Source organism: Oreochromis aureus, linkage group 22 (assembly GCF_013358895.1).
Source record: "Oreochromis aureus strain Israel breed Guangdong linkage group 22, ZZ_aureus, whole genome shotgun sequence".
In the NCBI taxonomy this organism is placed as follows: Eukaryota; Metazoa; Chordata; class Actinopteri; order Cichliformes; family Cichlidae; genus Oreochromis; species Oreochromis aureus.
In genome coordinates, this window is record NC_052962.1 from 11049566 (window position 1) to 11071176 (window position 21611).

Below are 21611 nucleotides of genomic sequence, written 5' to 3' on the forward strand. Positions count from 1 at the left end.
CATACGCATCCCAGAAGGTGCTGGTTATCCTGCCTGCCACTCCTCCACCGTAGTGTTTAATGGCTTGGGAAATTGCTGTTACCAGTGGGGCCTGGGCAGCATTCAGATACTGGGATGATGAACACCACCTGCTGTGTGTTACCCCCTCAAAACGAACATTTGGAATCCAGGTCCGCAGTGTGCATCTGAAAAAATAAACGGGGAAAAAGAAGGAGGCCCTTTTAAGCTTAGACGGGGGGGACCATGTTACTGTGTTGTTGTACTTAGATCGTATGAAAAGCCTTTATGTCCTTATATACAGTCCGTGTTTGCACTGCAGTGTAGGTTTACTTCTGTGTGTATGTGAGCAGCATTTCAAGGGCCAGAGTTTGTGGCCTCGAGCAAGTGTTTGGGATGCCGACAGTCTCATGGCCTGGTCTGCCTATTCTTTTGAAGTAAATTATCCTTTCCTTAAAAGTTACATAGCTCCAGTTTTTGTCTTTCAGAGGAAGCTGCGGATCCATAGCTAGATCACCCACGGAAAAAGTCAGGTACCCTTGCAGGGCCAAATCTGTTAATGTCCCCAAACTCTAGTCTAATGAGTATATAATATATAAATTGGGGACATTTATATATCTGATTTCTCTTTAATGTGTGAATATTTCAAGACATTCATTCGTGTCCAGGACGTTAATAGTCAATCATTTGTGCAACAATAAGCTTCTGTCCGGCCTCATGTTGATGGGGATCCCCTATGAACCCACCCATCCATTCCTCCACCCACTGGTGAAAGCGGGGAAGTTGAAACTGAGCGCACAAGGATCTGCGGACTGCCAGGCCCTGCTTTATTTTAAAAAAAAAGAAGAAAGAATAGAAAGACCCCATGTCATTTTATTCATTATCGACGTTTACCGTGTACTTCATTTGTTATCCAGTGAATTATTTATCAAATGAAAATTCAAATATTTATTCCCTGCAAATCATCAGTCTCCCGGCCGAGGAGCGATAAAGGAGTGGGCGGATTGGGGGTGGGGGGGCGCAGTCATCATTTAAGAAATCCCTGGTAGGACGCATGCGTGTGGATTTTGAAGAGCATACGCCATATTGAATTCCCGTAGGAATCAGCTAGCAAATTTTCCAGCTAGCGGTGTAAAAGGGGGCCACTTTATCAATGGTCCTAATTCGGTTTAATGTTCAAACGCGTCTGTTCTCGTAACCCCGGACAGCATAGCGACCTTTGAAAGGTCCGAGAAGCGGCGCAGGTTCACCACGGGCTCGGAAGTGTTAGTTAGGGACTTGTCGGGGGGGTTACCAGAGAAAGAAGTTGAATGGATCCGAGGGTAGCTTGGATTCAGCCCGAACAGAAAGGACCTGCGAACGCCTTATGGATGCACGTCTGGGAGACCTCTCAGGGAGTACGGACTCTCGCTCAGCAGCAGCTCCACAATCAAAACCACAACCAGTGTGTGAGTTACGCGGTTTTAAAAAATGTGGCGACCGCCGTGGCTTCAAGCAAGAGCATCTGCAGCAGCAACGGTAACGTTACAGGCAGCCTGAGCAACGGCAGCAGCCATCGTAGCATCACGAACGGCGCTGCACACAGTAGTAGCGGTAACGGCAATGCGATTCCTCCGCTGGGGAGAGCGCTGTCCAACGGGAACATACACAACTCTTTAACCCCGTCGAACATCACCGAGCCAGGTGAGGGAAAAACTGCGTCCCATAAAACGGGATCTGCTTCGTCGTCTTCGCAGGAATCCGGGACGGACAGTCCCCCTTCCAGCTGCTCACTCGAGAGGACTATGGATAGAAATGTTACGGGGAGTATTAATAATAACGTCGGGGGTGCCAACCTGCTCTTCAACTTGAGAGACAGCATGGACAATAATGTCAACCTTTACCATCACCGTCACCCGCAGGAGCACCAGGCTTTCAAGTTACAGCAGATTTGCGTGAACCAGCATCAGGTTCACCCCTCTGTACCTATTAATCAACCACACAGTCACCACCCGGGCCGAAGGAAAAGTGATAACAAGGCGAGCACTTATGGGATGAATTATTCGATTTCTAACTGCACTAATGGCAATTATGCGAGCACTTGCACGCCCTGGAAGACGAGGGAGTACAGCCCAGGGGTCCTCGGGTGAGTGACTTAACCGCATCGCTGATTTGTGGTGAAATAAGCTAAAGTTGACAAACGTCTCCTGCCGCTGTCGTCTGTTTGGCAATATTCAGATTTAAATAGTATAGTTATATATATTATACTCTTGTTTTGTAATGCAGTTGTATTATGGCGGTACACTGAGTACTGGAGAGTAAGCTGGACATTTTTTCTTCTTGCCGTTGGCTGATTAGCTAACCGTTATAGCTGCGTAAAGGCAGCCGCAGACGGCCAGAAAAAGACCGGAAGTGCCGTGATTTGGTATTCAGAAGGTTAAGCTGGGCCGTTACAGAACACGACAATTCCAGCAAGCTGTCGAGCCCAACTATTAAGTAAAGCAATAAAACGTATTGTGTAGTGTTGAATAATGTGTTGGCGTGGAGCGAGTTTGAGTAGATTTTCTTAATGGTTTATTTATTTAGAAGGTGCCGACCGGATACGCTGCTTTTAAATGTAGTCCGTTAGTTAGCCTAAACGAGGAGCCTAAAGCTAACTTACCTAACGGCTTCCTATGCAGGCTGGACTCAGAGAAAAAACCTGTTTAAAATCAGAATTACAGCCTTTTTATTCCTCCAGTTAAATGTAATTACACATAACTAGAAATTAAATGTGAAAATCTATTTACAACATTTTTTTTGTTGACGAGGTTGAAACCAGCTTAATTTGAACGATATGGACAACTGCATTTAACCTGTTAGCAATCTGCTGTGGTGAATCCGAAAAGTAATCTGGCGATCTGACAGTGAGCGTGGGAGGTGAAACCTGCGAGATTAATTCTCAATATTCACCTTTAATTATATTGTTTTAAACATAATTTGATACATAATTGTGGGGGGGGAAGGACTAGTTATGTGCAAGGTACGTGCTTTAGTTCAGAATTAATGACCTTTGTGCTCAAGTTAATTTGGGTGCACTCCCTATTTGCAGGTTATTATTTGTAGATATCTGCCAATATGACATAACATACAGGGGTGGATCCCAGAGTGCTGAAGTGTGATTAAAATCAGTTTCCAGGAACTCGCTTTAGCCACAGAGTAGCTATATTTTCTTAGTATTGAGTTCACCTAATATTTATTTAATGTCTATAAATAAGGGTTGTTTAAATTTGCAATATCTGCATTGTTGGTGTAATAAAAACACTAACTGAATAGCTTTTGATTCTATTCAAGTATAACTGAGCACTAACAGAAGTCCTCTTCTGAAACAAATGAGCGAAGAACTTCTGAATGTGTTGCAGGAACTTGTGATATCTGTAATGGCTGCTTGCACCCATCTGGGAATCTTCTGTAACAACGAAACAGTGTTTGTCACGAAAGCAGTTCCACATGCGTGATGCAGAGTTTCCCAATTGCAGTGAAATCTAAGTGAGTTTGAAGTTGTTAATGAATGTTTTCTTCTGAAAACACAGTGAATTTCATCTTGTAATTCGTGGTTCTACAAGTTTTCTGACACAAGTTTCAGCTTGTGTGCCGACTAGTGTTGCTTTGGTTTGCCTTCAGGGGTGCCCTTTAAAGTCCTGCACAGAGAGGGAGTTTCACTTCAAACTGGAACAGTGTGAACATAAAAATACTTGTCTGTTGTGGTGGAGTAAAGTTGTAAGCTTTGAGTGTTTACTGTACGATTGCTTGTCAGGGATGGCTCTGGTAGTAGCTATTATTCTAACTGTGGGCTGTGTGGAGTGTAATCGTTGGACTGTTAGCATGGATACACGCTGGACTGACTGGTTTGCTGACAGTTTTCACCAAGGAGTGGGCCCATGGGGCTGAGTGCATTTTCTTCAGGGCTCTGGTAATTGATTGTGACAATCCCCCCCTGTTCTGTATTTCACACTGGCATCATGGCATGCATTCCTAGGGAAAATTGAATGGGTTCAAACAGACTTCCTTTGTTCAAAGGCATTTAACTGGTCAGAAATCTGTACATTATATGTGCCCTGCTGTCAAACACAAATCCATATCAACAACAGGCCTGGGAGACTCCCAGGCCTACTCTGCCCCTCCAGTGTTTTACTTAAACCTTGGTCACATTCCACTCAAAACCTCAGGTGTGTGTTGTGCCGTTGTCTTTCCGTAAGCCAAATGTTTTCAGTGAAGATGAGTATTCTGCAAAGTATAGCTCCTCTGCACGTTGACCACTTTAGTTCAGGCTTATTTTTGGCCTGGTGGTTACAATATGGGGCAGGGCTACAGTTGGCCGAATCTAGGATGGTTAATTTGGTACTGATCTAAGAGACTTCTCATAAAGGCATAGAAAAACTTTTTTTTTGTTTTTTGTCTTCTTTAAAAAATAAATACATCAAATAATTTCAGTTTGACTTTGTTACTGAAGCAGGCAGGTTTAGTAATGTGGTTTTACAAAGTTGCAATTCCAAAATATATTTATGCATTTTCAGACTTCACAATTAGACCAGATTTCCTAATTGAGTTTCCAGTATCACAGTATTGGGCATCTTCCAGTCAAATCCAATATTTATCTGTTTGATAAGCTGAAATAACAGCTGTAGCTTCTTGATCAAAAGGGCACCAGTTCAAAATAAGACTGTTTGAAATTTCTGTTATTGCTATGATCTGAAACAGGGATGCAATGATTGAGAAATAACAACAGAACAATAAAATAACAATGTAACAGCTATGCAGCTTTTGTTTTTTGTTTAGTTTTTTTTAATTAAAAGAAAGAATCTTACCATTTTTGCGACACAGTCAATTACAGGTGGGCAAATCAATCAATCTCAATGACCCAACCCCAACACTGGTAATGGATTGATAGTAGTGCAATAGGATTGATAGTTTGTTTGTATTGTAGCCCACTGAACTGTGTTAACATTTTACTTTTGGGGGAAATGCAAGAAACCCCATCAAAAATCTCAAACATGCACTATGAAAAATACCTGAACCATTTTTGTGCTGGCTGTCACATCTGGTTTAGTTAGGCTTTAGTACATTGGGTCAACTACTGTTGTTTAAAAGTGCACATTCACATTTCAGGTCTCCAAAATCTAGTTTGCAAATGCATCAAAAGCTGAAAGCTGTTGTTTTTGTATTAACTAATTATTGTGGTATTTAATGGTCATTAATATGTTCCGAATTTACAAATTATTGATAATTAATCTCATAAGTCATGACACAGTGCTCTCCACTGCATAAGCTGTTTGATGCACTAAACGTATCAGTATCTGCAATATGGCTGCATTTACTCTGTATTGGATCAATAACAAAATTTGCAGTATCGCACAGCACCACAGCTGACGCATATGGGCCAGCGACACTGGTTAATGGTATTTTATTTTCCAGTATGTTGATATCAGTCAACAGGGTCACTGCAAGCTAATGGATTCCTAATTTAAAGTGGGCCCATGCTAGTCTAATGTGGCGTCAGCGATTTCAAATAAAATTTGCCTAGATGTCCAAAGAACGTAATATGCAACTGTTAAAAGTAACTCTTGTTCCACTGGAATATTACCCATTTAATCAGTTTAACAATATAATATAAAACGTACTGTCTAAAAATACTTGGAGATAGTGCTGGGCGATATGACGATATATATCGTGTGGACGATGGAACACAAATGGCACGATAGAAACTTCTCTATCGTTTCTAACCCTAATTTTATAAATTATTACATAAAATATATCATTAACCCTTTACAACCGGTCAGAGCAGGCACACTCCGTTTTGCCTAACTATTTTTAAATCCCTGCAGAACTGCAACCACGTAAGGTAGCGCAATAATTTTTTTTTGCATATGAAACCGGAGGAGTTGTACTTACATCTTATTCCATTAGCTTGCCCTAGGTCACGGTTTCCTTCCACATATAGCTTTGCAAAAATTGCATAAAAAGCACTTCCACCAACAAAAACATAATATTCCAGACTTGCAGCAACAAAAACATAATATTCCAGAAACACGCTTTGCCGATCCGATCAGCTGTTCATAACACTTCCTATGTTGGAAAATAAGTCAGCGCGAGCTATCACATGTCCGCCATTACCTGTCCGAAACCCGAAGTGACGCCATTTTCGCGGAAAATGTAGTTTTTTTTACTTTCAAAGCTTATGTTGGTGTTTTTAAAAGTCATGTTTGACTTTATGCTTTTCTGTATCGTTTCAGGGATGCTTAGAAGTCAAATTACACTGTTGGAAATAGTTTATTTTGATGCACATGCTGTTTTTTTGCAAATTTACATTATAATATTTATTTTCATTTTTCCTGTAGTATATAAAAATTAGTGTATCTCAAAAATAAAACTATGAAGACACTCAAAATAAATTTCTCGTGGTTGGAAACTATTTTGTGCAACTTTCTTGTATTTACAGTTTTGAGGGATAAGCCTCTTAAATTTCTCTAACTAGAAATATTTGTAAAAAACAAAACAAAAACGGTAGTTTATTGCACTTTTTTGCAATTTATGTAGTTACTATGGACTTCATGCATACATATTGTTAAAATTTGGGCTATAACGGTTGTATTGATGTATAGCAACTTGAAATGCTCCCACAAATGGCTCCACAGCATGTAAAATGTAAAGATAAGCTCTGGCGGACTTGGTCTCATGGTAGGTCTTAAAGAGTTAAATAGCCTGTGGCAAATATATTAGTGTTGTCTTCTCACTATACATACTCTTAACTTTATGCAAGAGAAAATAAAGTATGAAAAAATTATATTTTTCACAAAGAAACTCCGTCTTGTGGTTTTGCGACATGGTGCTGCTTTACGTGCACCCGGATTTGCGATATGCTTTACGGTAACTCAAAACAAAGACTGCACCCTCTCCACTCGCTGTTTACAGCCTGCATACTTTTCAGATGACCACAGGTCAGGCGGTATATCGTTATCGTGATATAAAACAATTCATATCGTGATAAATATTTTTTCCATATCGCCCAACACTACTTGGAGACCTAAAATTCTTTTCTCATTGTCAGTCTCACATATGTAAGACAAAGTTTGAGTGATGAGGTCAGTTTATGTGCCTCTGTGACCTGAAAGCTTGGGCTCAGATGGGTTTAAACACACTTTTTTTTTTTTTTTTTTCCTACACCTGGCTCTATATGATGTCAATGAGAGCAGATATCCCCAATATGGTCATCTCCGCCCCTCCCACCTGCTGTTCAAACCTTCTGTTTACCAGGAGCAGCGAATCAGAAAAAAGAAAAAATACGCTGGCATAAAGGCAAAAGGAGGGCAGCTTAAAAGGGCTTGTTTCACACGGAGCATAAACTGGGGACCAGTGTAAGATGATTAAGGATTAAAAGCTAATTTAGAGTCTGAGAGTAAGAATATGAAGCTGGAATTGAGTACAAGTCCCCTTACATGACAGCTTATTTGGGATAATGTGCTTTCTCAAACAACACTGTGGTGCAGACAAGAAAGGGGGGGAGGGGGGCTGTCATCAATTACTTGTGGAGTTGAGGTTAAATAGCAACAGCTGATATAATCCGCCACCTCCCACATTTGTCATATTAAACACTGAACATGACGATCGGTACCTCCTAAAATGAGAAGCCACTTCCTGAAGGTTTTCAACCCTATGACACGCTTGCAAGTCGAAGTTCACTTTCATTAGGGAAGCTTTCATTAGTGCAGTAACACTACCAGGCTGAGGTGCATATTCATTACACCTTGAGATCTGCTTGTGGCATCGATTATGTTTTAATAAGTTGTTGCGGTGTTTCTCAGTTTGTAGTGTCCATATAATCATGAGCTTTGTTAGTACATGTATACATTGGCAGGTAGCAGTGTGACCCTTTCCAAATCAGTGACTTCAATTCTTGTAGTTAACCCTTTTTGTCTTTTTGTCCAGACTCCACGAAGAGGTGATGGATTTTTACAAATACATATCTCCTCGGCCGGAGGAGGCAGCTATGAGGAAGGAGGTGGTGAACCGGATAGAGGTGGTCATCAAGGAGCTGTGGCCTACTGTTGATGTATGTTACACATGCACACACACACGTTTGTTTGGATCAGCATAAATCAGAGACTTCAATGATATCCTGTCAGTGTTCCTAAATCATAGCTGAAACTGTCAAATGTTTCAGTACAGTACAGTGTTGCCCCACCCCACAGACACCCCACCCCACAGACACCCCACCCCACACACACAGACTATCTTTTGTGGTTTTTTTGTTTTGTTTTTTTTCTCTCTCTGCCTGGGAAAAAGATGCTACCTTTGACATTTTGGGCTGCAGCTGGCAGTCTTTGACACTCTAACCTGGATCCACAGCAGGTGGAGCACCGACTGGTTATTTCTTTTTCTTTTTTTTTTTTACTGTGCACATCTATGCATGCCAGCTTTGCTCTCACTACACCCTCCTTTAAGAGCTGTAAATTTTAATTAAATTATTTTATTATTTAAAGGAACATGCTTAAATTGTGAAAATTCGACTAGTCCTTTTTAAAAACGATTTACTTTTGACTGAATAGTGTCATTAGGCTACAACCCTTAAGAATTAGCTTAAATTAGGCACAAACTTCCAAAAATGTAAAGGAAAAAATGTAAAACAACAAAAAAAACCCAGCACATCTAAAGCTCAGATTACCATGCTTATATTACATTAATCTGAAGAAATATTTTCTTGGTTTTAGTGTTGTTCCTCTTATAAATGTATTAATATGACATTTGAAATGTCACTGGACAAGAGATGACATCGGTTATTGCGATCAGGAAGTGTGACTGGGTGTGAGAGATTAGTCAGCTCGGATGATACGAGTGCATCCCTATGTTTTTTGGCCAGATTTAGTGACTTAATTACCTCTCAACCTCACAGGGCCATAGATGTGCCCGTCCAAGTTTCAGTCTGGCACATGTCACCCCTCCTCCTGTTAAACCGCAAGCTAACAAACAGACTCCAAGTTTGAATTTTCTAAATAACAGACAGACGTGAGATTGGCATCGATCTCTTACTCACACTTTTGACCAAACTGTTCCTCTTTAACAAAAGTACTATGTGTCAAACCCAACAAAAACTGACCTCATACTACACTGTTTTGTAGTTTCCTTAGAAGGAATGAGAACATAATTAACTAACTGGAAAGCAGTTATGAGACACTCTTTAAAACAGAAAAATTAGTGTTTGTACTCGCACTTGAGAGGTGTAGAAATGGTGATGGAGGGTCTTGCAGCTGGTTGGGAAGAGTACAGCGAGGCGCGGTTGATGCAGTGCCTCTGTCGTTGCTTAATCATGTAAAACACGCGCAGCAGTGATTTGTTGGCTGCCAGTCTTCAGCACTTCTGCTGTGAGCCACATTGTCAGGTAAATGGATCAAGCCTCGGATTGTCCCAGCCTCCCTTTTCATTTCCATGTATTTACCCTGGCCTGTCGTTGTGCTTTTGCCTTGACGGAAAAGGAAATAACGCCACTCCGCTTCCTTTGGAGAGCATTCGCTTGCAGCCCTCAAGCACAGCATTTTTGTTCTTTGCTATTGTGTACTTAATTTGGCAGCGTACTTAACTTGGCAGTGTTTACAGTCTCTGAAGTGGGAGCCGGAAATGCCTAAGTCCCAGTCGTTTGCAAACATTTGAACTGGATATATACAGCACCACCACAAATGAGCTAGAAGTATAGTTGTTGCAAGTTGCCAAGCCCTTTATGGTTAGAATGTGATGTGAGGAGCTGTAACACGTCAGCTTGTATGCCATGAATGACAGTGATTTTGGTCATTTTCACACTTGTGTAATCATGTTTTACCAGGTCCAAATATATGGCAGCTTCAGCACAGGGCTGTACCTTCCAACAAGGTAAGAGCAGGATTTAAATTTATTCAGTTTTTAAATAGCCAACTTAATTTTGTTCCTGATTTGTTTTGCTGCATGGTCATTTTAATTTTAGGACTAATTCATGTTTGGTTAACTTAGTTGATGTCTGTTTTTTGCCCTTAGTGATATTGACCTGATGGTGACTGGGAAGTGGGAGCGCCCGCCACTGCAAGAGCTTGAACAAGCTCTTCGCAAGCATGAAGTTGCCGACCCTAACTCCATAAAAGTGCTGGACAAGGCTACAGTAAGTAGAGACAAGCAGGTCGTGCTTCTCCGCTCTGTGCCTGTGCGCGCCTATAGTATGTCATTGCATTCAGGCCATCACACTGGAGCACAGCTGATTTACTGGTGGGACAATACTATCGGACAATATTGGCTATTTCCTGCATTTATAGCGGCCAGCAACTGATCCTTTATTGCTGCTGGTTGAGAAGAGTTTAGCGAGCTATTGGCTGGTATTTATTTATTTTTTTCAAAAAAACAAAGAAAAACTAACACTTGATGATGAAAAATGCTCCAAACTATCCCATAGGTTTAGTTAGATACCTGTTAGCTAGGAGAGCCGCACTGATTTATTGTTGGATCATAGATTGGCAACTTGCAAATCTAACTAAATGAAAAGCATGGTTTGTTGACACGATATCTGCAATTTCCTGGTTAGCAACGGAGTCCGGAGTAGCATGAAAGAGTATTTGAAGAAAATGGAAAACATAAATGAAACGCATAATAAACTTTAGGGAAATCTGTTTGTTTTGTGTATCTCAAAAAAAAAAACCAGTTGTCAAATACATCACATTTTTAAATCACCTGTTGTATCGGCTGGGCTCTACATGACATCTGTATCTTTATAGCTCAGTATTTTCTACAAAAGAAACTTGTGAAATGTTTCTACAGAAACAGACTGATTAATAAAGACAATTCAGAAAATTAACATAAATGTCAAAATTAAAAACTGCTTATTTCTCAGTAAGGAACTAGATGACAAATTTCCACCCTGTGTATAAAATGGTAATTGATTGCTTTGGCCTAATGATAAAATGACAGTTTTTCACACTAACTAATAAACGTTTGTAGCTCCAGTAAACAGAAATCAAGAGGAGAGCTGGAAGAAATCCAGGCAAACAAAATTTGCCGCCGAAAAGCTCTTCTGCACTTCCAGTTCCCAGAAGTATAAAGCTCTGACTTATTCCCTTTAATGTCCGCTCTAACCTATGAGACACCGTTAGTGTCGTCCATCTGTTTGCCTCACAGGTGACACATTTCCTGAGTTGTGGTGGACTTTTTGTCCATGTCTTTCTTGATTAACAGTCTGCTGTTTTTTGGAAACCACTGTGATGCGAATGCTGAAGTGTACTTTGTCTGCTCTTGTTCACCCAAAATGAAAACTTGTCGTCATCTGTTCAGCCGAGGTCAGTCATACTTTACTTACCGACTCATTTCAGTTCCACAGCAACTTCCCTTCACTGTGTCAAAGCCATCACTCTGCAGCGCGGGCTAATGTGTGCACCTACTTCGGAGGTGTTTATAGCTCCTATCCTGCAGGGATACATTTGAAAACAGCAACTCAGTGGCCCGCACAGTCATCGTGTGGGCTGTGCGCACAACCAGGCGAACGACCACAGGCTTCAGTGCCTTCTTGACTGACATGATAATAAGTAGTTAATGGCTGAGTTTTCATTTTTGGATTGGCTTTTACTTCCAAAAGCTTGTCATTTGGGACAGTTGTTCCCTTTTTTCCTCTTTGTGTTCCAGCACACAGCGAGCATGTTTTTACAGAAAGACATGGCTGTAATGTTTGTTGATACATTTCACTTCATCTTTCAGGTGCCAATCATCAAGCTGACCGACCAGAGGACTGACGTCAAGGTGGACATCAGTTTTAACGTAGAGACTGGAGTCAAGGCTGCAAGCTTCATTAAAGGCTACATGAAGGTGAGAGGTGCCTTCAGCACTGGAGATTTTACATGGTTAGCGATACAGACGGGGTATCCCTTCATATATATTTGTGTGTCAGAAAGATTACACACAAAACCAAGCCGGGTTTCATACAATGTGACGGAGAGCTGGACCAAGCGTGAAGGTAGAACCCATGACGTTTAGGTCTCAACCAGATCGCTGTTCCTAAAACTGCAAATTAGATCAACTGCTTTGGTTGAAGATACATTTGTAATTTGTGGACAGAGCTGGGATTTTCAAGCAAAACACATGATAGTCACTGGAAACTGTTTGACCTTTCTTTGACGATCACCCCTCCATCCCAAAGCACTCTCACAGGGCTTTGCTGGCTGTGGATGTTTCTCCTGTTTTTGCAGTAACACAAATAACTACCCCACTCACACACTCCACCAGTCTGCTGCCTGGTAGTGGACGCTGGCTTTACGGAGCCAGGAGTGACCATGTTTGGTGTAGAGATGGACTGACAAGTTGTTAGCTAATGCCAGGAAGCTGAATTAGCTCACAGCAAGGCATATTATTTGCTATTTTTAACATGGGGACTTGCATTGCTGCTGCTTACTTATACGAGCAGTATGTTACATCGTACAAGGCACAGAGGGGGAGACTTAAAGTTATTTCCTATAATTTGTTGTCTAAACTCAAACTTCAAACTACTACTGCGTAGTTCTGGTACTGCTTTATTTGTTGACTTAGACCAGAAGGCAACAGTGCACATTAGAAGGAATACACTCAGATGGAGGAAGAGAGCAGGAAAAGGTCATGTTTTCATATTTGAAATAAAAAAAACCACTGGAGGAGTCACATAATTGCCGTCTTGCAGTGAGGTGGAACTTGGAAATTGGAAATTCCCTCTTTGAATATAGCCAACCCAGCAGTTTAAACCATTACTCTTTACTTCACTCCAATCTTGTACCGGCTCATCTCATGTCCAAAGTGAAGCTGGAACAGAACCCAGCAACATCGCTCCGTCAAACCGCCATTTAACTCCGTCAGAGTCTGTGTCCTGCTGAAGCTCTTGTTGCTCAGTCTGCACAGCAGAGGTGAGTTTCACACAGAAATTCCTGCTCGAGTTGGATCCATGCCCACTTTAGTCACAGTTTTAGGAACTAATGCGGGAAAGGAATTCCAGGTGCCGCTGCTGCCGTGAGCTGTCAGATTTTGTTGGGGCTTTTGTTTGCTGCCGTGGTTGCATGTTCGAACGGCGATCGCTGGGAATGCACGTCACAGCGTGAAAGCCTGTTGTTGACAGCCACAAACTACACCAACCCAGAGAGAGCTGATGTTGTGAACATGTGGGCGTGACAGACTCGGTGCAGTCTTGTCATTGAAAGGTCGTCTCGGAGTTGATTTTCACATGGCGTCCAGGTGCCTCAGTGCATCCCGCAGTCTTGTTCTTACTCCTTAAAAGGATATTTGAAAAGTTGACAGTGCTCTGCTGCTCCACTGGCACAGATACTTACACACATTCTGCCAGGAGCTTGTGCTGCCTTTTCAATTGGAAAATCCAAAAACAGGTCCCTCTGGATTATCACACGCACCTCATATTGATACCTTTTTAGAAAGTTTGGCCCAATTGGCAGCTTGACACTTGGAAGTCGGGGTTGTAACAATTCGAACATTGAACGACTGAAAGTTTTTGTATTTAGCTTTGTTGACCTGCTAAAAAAAACCTTACTTTCAGCAGTAATCGTCCCTTCAACATAGTTTTTGTTTTTTTGCCAAAACAACCTTATAGAAACCCAGACAGATTAAATAATATAACTAATTAGAAAATGAGCTTTTCTAATGACTTTAATGAAGCTGCAGACAAGAAGATGGTTTCTATTAAATCCTCTTAGAAATGTAAATGTGTTGTGTTCACTTGCAACTCTGTATGCTCAGCTAGAGTAGCTTTGCATGGTTCTTATGTAGTTTATACAGGGTATTAGTGCACTGTCTTAAAGCCAGCTTTCTAGTGATTGGTTGTTCCTCCCAAACAGAAGATTTGACCTGCATGTGGGTGGAGGCCTGTGCTCACAGCTAAAGCTGTGTGCCTGCAGTGACTGTATAAGGATATCTTCTCAAATCAAATCACTTGGATCACTCAAATCATACAAAGCCAAGAATAAAAAAAGAAAAAAATATTTAGGATGAATACGAGGAAAAGCATTATATAAGACGGTTCTTATTTAAAGGGGACTTATTGATTTGTTGGATTCATTTGGGCTTGCGTTCGAAGTATTTTTTGGGGGGGGTGTGGTTTCTGAATCAAGTTAGTTTACAAGATTAAACTGCCTCACATTCAAAGTTGTGTTCACCATTGCTTTCAAAGCACCAGCCGGTCCCTGAGTCATGAATTAGGCTGTTCTTTAGACAAAGATTCACACCCTTAATGAGATAATGATTGACGTGCTAGTCAGCCGGATCATTTCATCTCCTTACTTATAATGTAGTCTAGTCTCGTTTCTGACTCACAGTTCTACATATATCTCGTTAGAAATCCTCTTTCTCCTGAGTGATTTATGTAGCTGGAGCCCGAGTCAATTTGTTTTTATCTGCGTTTACTCTTAAGATTCTGTGCTGCGCTCCAGTGTTTTCTTATTTAATCTATAGTTTGAATCAGGCATTTTCATTCCACATCTGTCTCTGCATTTTGCTTTCAGAAGTATCCAGTGCTGCCTTACCTGATCTTTGTGCTGAAGCAGTTTCTGCTGCAGAGGGATCTAAACGAAGTCTTCACCGGGGGCATCAGCTCCTACAGCCTCATCCTCATGGTCATCAGTTTCCTACAGGTACAGGGACGTCATGTCACAACAGTTGAAGCGGCTTATGTTGTAGTAGTGCTGCTTGATAATATCATGTGCGTATGTATTTATAGTGGCATAAGCAGAAGTAGTTTATTAGCTGCTGTAGGACAACATAAAATCTGTCTCAAATACACCCTAATCCAGTCTCTGTCCTTTCTCTTCAGCTCCATCCTCGTATCGATCCCACCAACCCCAGTGAGAACCTGGGAGTGTTGCTGATCGAGTTCTTTGAGTTGTACGGCCGTAATTTCAACTACTTGAAAACAGGGATTCGCATTAAAAATGGAGGCGCATACATAGCCAAAGAGGAGATTATGAAGGGCATGACAAATGGATACAGGCCATCCATGCTCTACATAGAGGACCCTCTACTCCCAGGTATGGGTTTTAGTATTTCAACTGAAATACCATCTGTCTCTAAACAAATAAGACTTTAAGCTACATTTTCAGGTTGGCATTTATGATCCAAAGAGAGGTCATCAGTGTGTCATACTGTGTTTGATTTTAATTTTTAGTATCCTCTGGTGTTCGTCTTAAGACTGGCACAGCGGCTAAATATGTCTAAACCAATTACTGCAAAAGTTTAAACCTGGATTGATTTGTTTAAAACAATGAAATAATTTTTAAAGATGCTGTAATTATGTAAAATGGACATAAAATACAAACATTTGGAAAACTACTTGAATACTTTCAGATATTTTTGCTATTGAAAGCTACATTTAGCCAGTTGGCTGTAATTTAGCAATGCTATGTTACTCTGGTAGTAGTTTGCAGTGTTAGATGATAAAGTAGCGTGAAAATAAAAAGTTATTTCATTATCCTGATCAGCCCAGGGAGTTTGTATAAATTAGCTGGCCCTATTTTACTAAGTTGGATAGCTCACAGTGCTGGAGCTTACAACTTACATCTGTGTTAGAAGGCAAGCTAGCGTTAGCCAGAACAGAGCTAGCTTGTAGTCTAATTATATTCTCCAAATGAAATGAAAGTCAGTCAAGAAAATACCCTGCTGATGTTATCCTAAGTTTGGCCTTGTCTTGAATCATCTACGCATTTGGCCAGAAGGGTGTTTTTGCTGTTTGTTTGTGTTTTTTGTTTTTGTTTTTTTCTGGTTAGCGTTGGCTAACAGTATACTATTCGCTAATTTAGACAATTTGCTCATTACTCACTAAAGCAGCTAGCTAGTGTGGACTCTTTGGGGGAGAGTGCAATCTATTTTTGTTTTTGTTTTTCTTCTCCTCATGTGTTCTGTGATGCTTGCCTTGTGCTGAGAGCTGATATTTGCTGGCTTTAGTGATTAGTGTTCTCCTTTAGCTAACGTTATCTTATTAGGGTGCAGGGAAGCTTTTTCTAAAGCTTGTATTATACAAAAATGCTGCATAGTGCACTTTAATCACATGTATTTTTATATAGCTCACTCCAATACTCTGTCCATTGTGTGTTGAATAATACATTTTAAGATCAGTCATCCTTTGCACATTTTGAATGTAAGTAACATGTAATCTAACAGCCACTAACAATTTTAGAAAATGTAACACTTGGTTAAAACTGGTTAAATTGGTCTTTTTAAAATTTTTCCTCGTTTCCCCTCCACCTTGTAGGTAATGACGTGGGAAGGGGTTCCTACGGTGCCATGCAAGTCAAGGAGGTGTTTAATTATGCCTTCATTGTCCTGAGTCATGCTGTCTCCCCACTTGCACAGTCATATCCTAACAAAGACTGTGAAAGGTTAGAATCCAAGCTATTTAAAAGTAATACCGACACCTTAGATAAGAGTAGAGCTCTTTTATTTAAATGCTTCTATCTTGTCCCTGCAGCACATTGGGGAGGATAATCAGGTTGACCAAGGAAGTGATTGACTACAGGGAATGGATCGTTAAGAAGTGGGGGGGCAGAGATTTGGTGCGACCAGACAACAGAGGTACAAATCATCAGGTTTCAAAACAAAATAGAAACAGCTTTGCCATTGATGCTAATAAAATTGTCTCATTAAGCATCAGCATTTTTTTTTTTTTTTTTTTTTTTTTTTTTTAAAAGCATCATATATATTCTTACCATTAATCCTATTTCTTTAGTGTCCCCTCCCAAAAAGCCGGTGTCGGAGCAAGAGAACTGTGTGCTGGGAGGTGGTGTTGGGTCAGATGAGCAGCAAAGGGATTCGATGTCACCCCACAGCGCGGACTCTCCCATGTCCATCTCCAGCCCCCAGCAGCACTCGTCCGCCTCATCAGTGTCCTCACTGTCTGGGTCTGATAACGTAAGAAACCCCATGCAGGATGAGTAACAATGCACATTCTGCTTGTATTTCTGATGCAGTTATTGAAAATTACCATACAGTTTCTTCTGATTATGCACTTGACATCCAGCATAAAGGGATAATGTTGCCACCCACATGACATAACTACATGCCTCTTATCTTTCTGATGGTAGTACAGCTTACTTTACTGTCATGTTATTCTAGTATTCAGATATAAATCTAGTGTTTTAACAATGTCCTCTGCTTTGATCCACCAGGACTCTGATTCAGCGTTGCCATGTCCCCTCCCTCCACCAACCCTGCCAGCTTACCCGCCTTTCCCACCCCTCGGCCTAGCTTTAACTCCAGGCCTCAACATGGGCACCGGCAAACCTGGCATGGGAGGACACCATCTGCTCATGCCTCCAGGTTCCCAGGTAGGCACGCAGCCGTGGCTACAAGCAGCAGTGACTACAAGCAGCAGTGACTACAAGCAGCAGTGATTGTATTAGCCTGAATTATACATGTAAAATGGGATTATGTAATGGTGAAAATTTGGACTACAAATGAAGCATATTAAATCAGTAGGGTAGAGAACAAGACATAAAATGTGCAGGTTGTTTTGCAGATTTTTATAGCAGTATTCGATTAAAAAACTAAACTACTAGATTTCCGATTTAAATTCTGCCTCTTTCCCCAGGCTCGTGTCTCACTGCCCGGTGGTCTAGCAATGCACTCCATGCCTGGCAGACAGGTGTGTATAGACACCGGGCTCCCCCCCTTCTTCCACATGCACCCCCCAGCCCATGCTCATGCCCCTGCCCCTTCCAGCCCCCAGCCTCCGCCCAGTCCCCACTCCAGCCACACACATAAGGTAGGCGCTGGATGCCACAAACACACTCAAATGCACTACCGAGACAACCTTGTCTCCCACACAGGGTTTCCACTCTGTCATTTCATTTTTTGTCTCTCTTCAGCGTCTTCATCCTATGTCACATGTTTGTTATCTCTCATTTCATGCTCTCATTACTCTGTACAGGTTACATAAAAAATTCAATTGCTATTTGCGTTCCAATAACTAATGACATTCCTGCAGCTGTGATAGTGCTTAAAAACTACCTTTATGCTAAACCAAGCTAGCTTTCGCCCATATGCACCGCATTGGTCGCTGCTGTTTATTGTAATGATTGGTCAATGTGGCAGCTGTATTGCCCAGAGGGAGCCACGCCTCCTAATGCATGTACCATGAAGAGGTTTGGTTTTGATACAAATGCCAGACATCTATTTATGGAAATTAGACAAATGAAAAATGGAGTTTTCCATACCACATGTATAATATATCTAAAAGGGAATATGACAAAATCTGCAGCTGGCTTTTCTCTTTTTTTGGTGACGTTTAAAAAGTGGTGAGCGCTTTAAAAACTGACTGCAAAATGTAAAAACTGAAGTTTACTTCAGCATTGAAATGACTCGTCTGTCCAGTCCTGTGAGTCTTTATTGTTTGGAAACGTTCAATCAAACAAGAGCACAAATAGTACTGTGCGCTTTTTTTGTTTTTTTTGTTGTTGTTTTGCATATTTGTCACACTTAAATGTTTCAGATAATCAAAGACATTTTATTATTACACAAAGATAACTAGAGTTAAAACAAACAGTCCCTTTTTATTAAGTGGGGAAAAAAACCATCCAAACCTACCTAACATTATGTGGAAAAGTGAATTTAGTTTTGTTAGCCACACTCAGGCCTCATTACTGCACGACCTGGTGAATCAAGATATCACTTCAAACATGTCCTGTGTGACAAAGTGAAGTAGGCTAAAAGATCTTAACAGGCAACATATCATCATGCCATGATCTAAAGAAACTCAAAGGATCAAACATGGAGTCGTTGCTGTCTATTAGTTTGGGAAGGGTCACAAAGCCATTTCCAAAGCTTTGTGAATCCAGCCAACCAAATGTCCACAAATGAAGAGAACGTGGAACACTGATGAACTTTTCCAGAATTGGCTGGTCTGCCAAAAAATAGTCTAAGAGCCTCAAGAACTCATCCAGGAGGTCTCAAAAGAACCCAAAACAACAAATACAGAACTGCTGGCCTTACTTGCCTCAGTAAGAGTTCCATAGGGAAAAAACAAACACTGCCAGCTTTTTCTTTTCTTTTTTTGTTTAAAGGTTTATCCGACCTTTTTGGGAGTAAAAAAAAAAAAAAAAAAACCATCATGATTTGGGAAAATATTCTGTGGACTGACGAGTCAAAAGTTAAACTTTTTCTAAAGTTTAAGCCCATCAAACGTCAGCTGTGGAACTAACACAGAATGTTATAAAAAAGATCATCATTGCAGCAGTCAAAACATGATGGTGTGATGGTCTGGGGCTGCTTTACAGCTTCAGGATCTGGATGACTTGTTTTAACTGAGCACCATGAACTCTAGAAAATCCAGAAAAATGTCCAACCATCAGTTTGTCTTCTGAAGCTTAAACACACAGGGGTTTGTTTGGTTTTTTGTTTGTTGTTGTTGTTGTTGTTTTGTTTTTGTTTTTTCTATTGGTTGGTTGGTTGGTTGGTTGGTTGGTTGGTTGGTTGGTTGGTTTTTAATGGTTTTGGAGTGGACTAGTCAAAGTCCAGACTTCAGTCTGATTGAGATGCTTTGGCATGTCCTTAAACAGGCCAGTCATGGTGGAAAACCCTCCAATATGCCTGAATTTAAACAATCCTGGAAAGAAGAGTGGGCCAAATATTATTATATTTCTGTCTAATATTAAAATTTATTTGATCTGAATCATATGCATGTGACAAATATGCAAAACAAAAGAAACCAAGAAGGGGGCAAAGACTTCACAGCAGTGGCAGCTTGTATATCTGTTCCTGCCTTCTAGCTCCAGCGTGCTTTTATTTCTGTGTTGTGGTTTTGCTCATGTTTAAACACAGAGCAACCACATAGACAACAAGTCCGCACACAAATCTGTTGGGATCAAAGCTTTGATCCTTTTCCCTCCATCTTCTCCTCGTCTCCATCTCTCTTCAGAACGGAGCCAAGTTCAACGGGAAGGGCTTCCACAATCCGCCACTGGTCAACAACGCTGTTCTCGCTAACCGTGGATACACGCAGCATCACCGCAACACTTGGCGACGCAGGAAGAGGGACAGCCTGCCGGTTAGCCTGAGCAGATAGAAACCACTCCTCTTCTCCTCGCCGTTTCCTCCGTCTCCTCTCCGACTGCATGCCGTGGCTCTTCGTTTGTCTTGAAGGAGGATGGACAGGCAGACAAGAGGACCAGAGACCAGCAGTTTTTACTCCGAGGGCTCCTCGACATGGAACAGCAGCCCTCAGCTCTGCATCTTCCTCCTCTCCGTACCTTCCTCCCCTTTTTTTTTTTTTTTTTTTTTTTGCATGACTTTAATTCCGTTTTCCTTTCAGTATTGTGTCTTCCTTCTGTGCGTTCAGGTCGGTTTACTTTTTTTGGAACTTGGCGTTGACAGTATTGCTAAGCTCACTTGACCTCATCTCGACCCTTGCAGCCAAGCTACCCAGGGTTTCCTTTTTACAGTTAATACGCTTAAAAACAAACTTTTTTTTCCTCTCCATTTTGTGCAATAATGTTACTTTTCTTTTTGAAACTAAAGTAAGAGCTTATTTAATTTCGTGTGTGTATATGTAAAGGCATTTTTATACTGTTATTTTATTTTTGTAGAGTTTTAAATTTTGTTTACGAAACTTTTCCCCAGGCAGCATCTCTAAAGTGTGTGTGTGTGTGTGTGTGTGTGTGTGTGTGTGTGTGTGTGTGTGTGTGTGTGTGTGTGTGTGTGTGTGTGTGTGTGTGTGTGTGTGTGTGTGTGTGTGTGTGTGTGTGTGTGTGTGTGTGTGTGTGTGTGTGTGTGTGTGTGTGTGTGTGTGTGTGTGTGTGTGTGTGTGTGTGTGTGTGTGTGTGTGCGCATCTCTCCACCAGGTAGAGGTGGACCCAGGTTGAAATGCCCCCTCCCCCTCTCTTCTTCTCTCCTCTCTTTAAATGTGGTCTGCTTAAGGGAAGCCGTATCAGAAAAGCATTCACTTGGCATTTCTGATCATTTCTCTTCACATGTTTTCTGAAAATGGGCGAGGTGGGTAACAAAAAAAGGAAAAAAAAAAAAAAATTCCCTTTGGAAGTTTTGTTCCTCGGTCCAGTTTTTCTAAGGCATGCTGAGGGGAAGTTGAGGGAATGAAACTCTGCCCTGGGATATAAGCACGGGGAGAGGCTCGAGTTTTTGGCCACCTGAGGATTGTGTGAATGCGCGTATCTGTTTGCGTCTCTTACGGGAATGTGTCGTTGCCTCATTTTGTCGTTTGGGGAGAGAAGGCTGGCAAAAGAAGGTTGGCCTGATGGCTTCGTCTTGGCCATATTTCTTTCCGCTGGAGGTGATTTTTGAAAAGAAAACCTTCTGGGCGGTGGAGGATTTTCAGCCTGTTTTGTGTAGTCTTTGGGTTCATTTTTTCTTTTAAAGTTGTTGTTGTTGTTGTTATTTTTGTAGGAGCGTTGGGGCCAAGAAGGCAACAGCTTATCTGACTTGAATTACAAGATCAAGAATGGCGGGCAGAAAGCCACTGAGCCGTGTCAGAAGGGGCGTGGCTGTGGAAAATCTGATCCCAGGGCTGAGGTCAGCTCTCGCCCGCAGCTGTAAATTAGCGCAGACCAACACTTAAGATGCTCAGCGATAAGGTTTCTCTCCTTTTTTTTTGTGGTCCTGGACAAATAAGGAGGAGGGAG

General features: G+C 41.3%; 1 protein-coding gene across 3 annotated transcripts; it reads left to right on the forward strand.

Moving 5' to 3' along the window:
• The first annotated feature begins 1002 nt into the window (after window positions 1-1002).
• On the forward strand, window positions 1003-20686 carry tent4a (terminal nucleotidyltransferase 4A). 3 transcript variants are annotated; one of them, XM_039605963.1, is made up of 14 exons: window positions 1004-2122; window positions 7942-8065; window positions 9830-9876; window positions 10018-10138; window positions 11719-11826; window positions 14493-14621; window positions 14801-15014; window positions 16235-16361; window positions 16451-16554; window positions 16709-16890; window positions 17148-17306; window positions 17570-17623; window positions 17701-17743; window positions 19895-20028. In XM_039605963.1, the coding sequence occupies exons 1-13, from the start codon at window positions 1308-1310 to the stop codon at window positions 17740-17742; spliced, it is 2226 nt and encodes a 741-aa protein (XP_039461897.1). In that variant the 5' UTR covers window positions 1004-1307; the 3' UTR covers window position 17743; window positions 19895-20028. The 3 variants fall into 3 exon arrangements, with proteins under 3 accessions (XP_031586937.1, XP_039461897.1, XP_039461896.1); XM_031731077.2 differs by having other exon boundaries at window positions 1003-2122; window positions 17570-17743; window positions 19895-20686; XM_039605962.1 differs by lacking the exon at window positions 17701-17743 and having other exon boundaries at window positions 19895-20686.
• Window positions 20687-21611: the final 925 nt, after the last annotated feature.

Bases quoted from the DNA above. Each gene is read 5' to 3' on its own strand.
- tent4a (XM_031731077.2), top strand. From the start codon at position 1,308: ATGGATCCGAGGGTAGCTTGGATTCAGCCCGAACAGAAAGGACCTGCG. The intron at 8,066-9,829 runs GTATGTTACACA...ATGTTTTACCAG, and splicing joins AGCTGTGGCCTACTGTTGAT to GTCCAAATATATGGCAGCTT. The intron at 16,555-16,708 runs GTACAAATCATC...CTATTTCTTTAG, and splicing joins GGTGCGACCAGACAACAGAG to TGTCCCCTCCCAAAAAGCCG.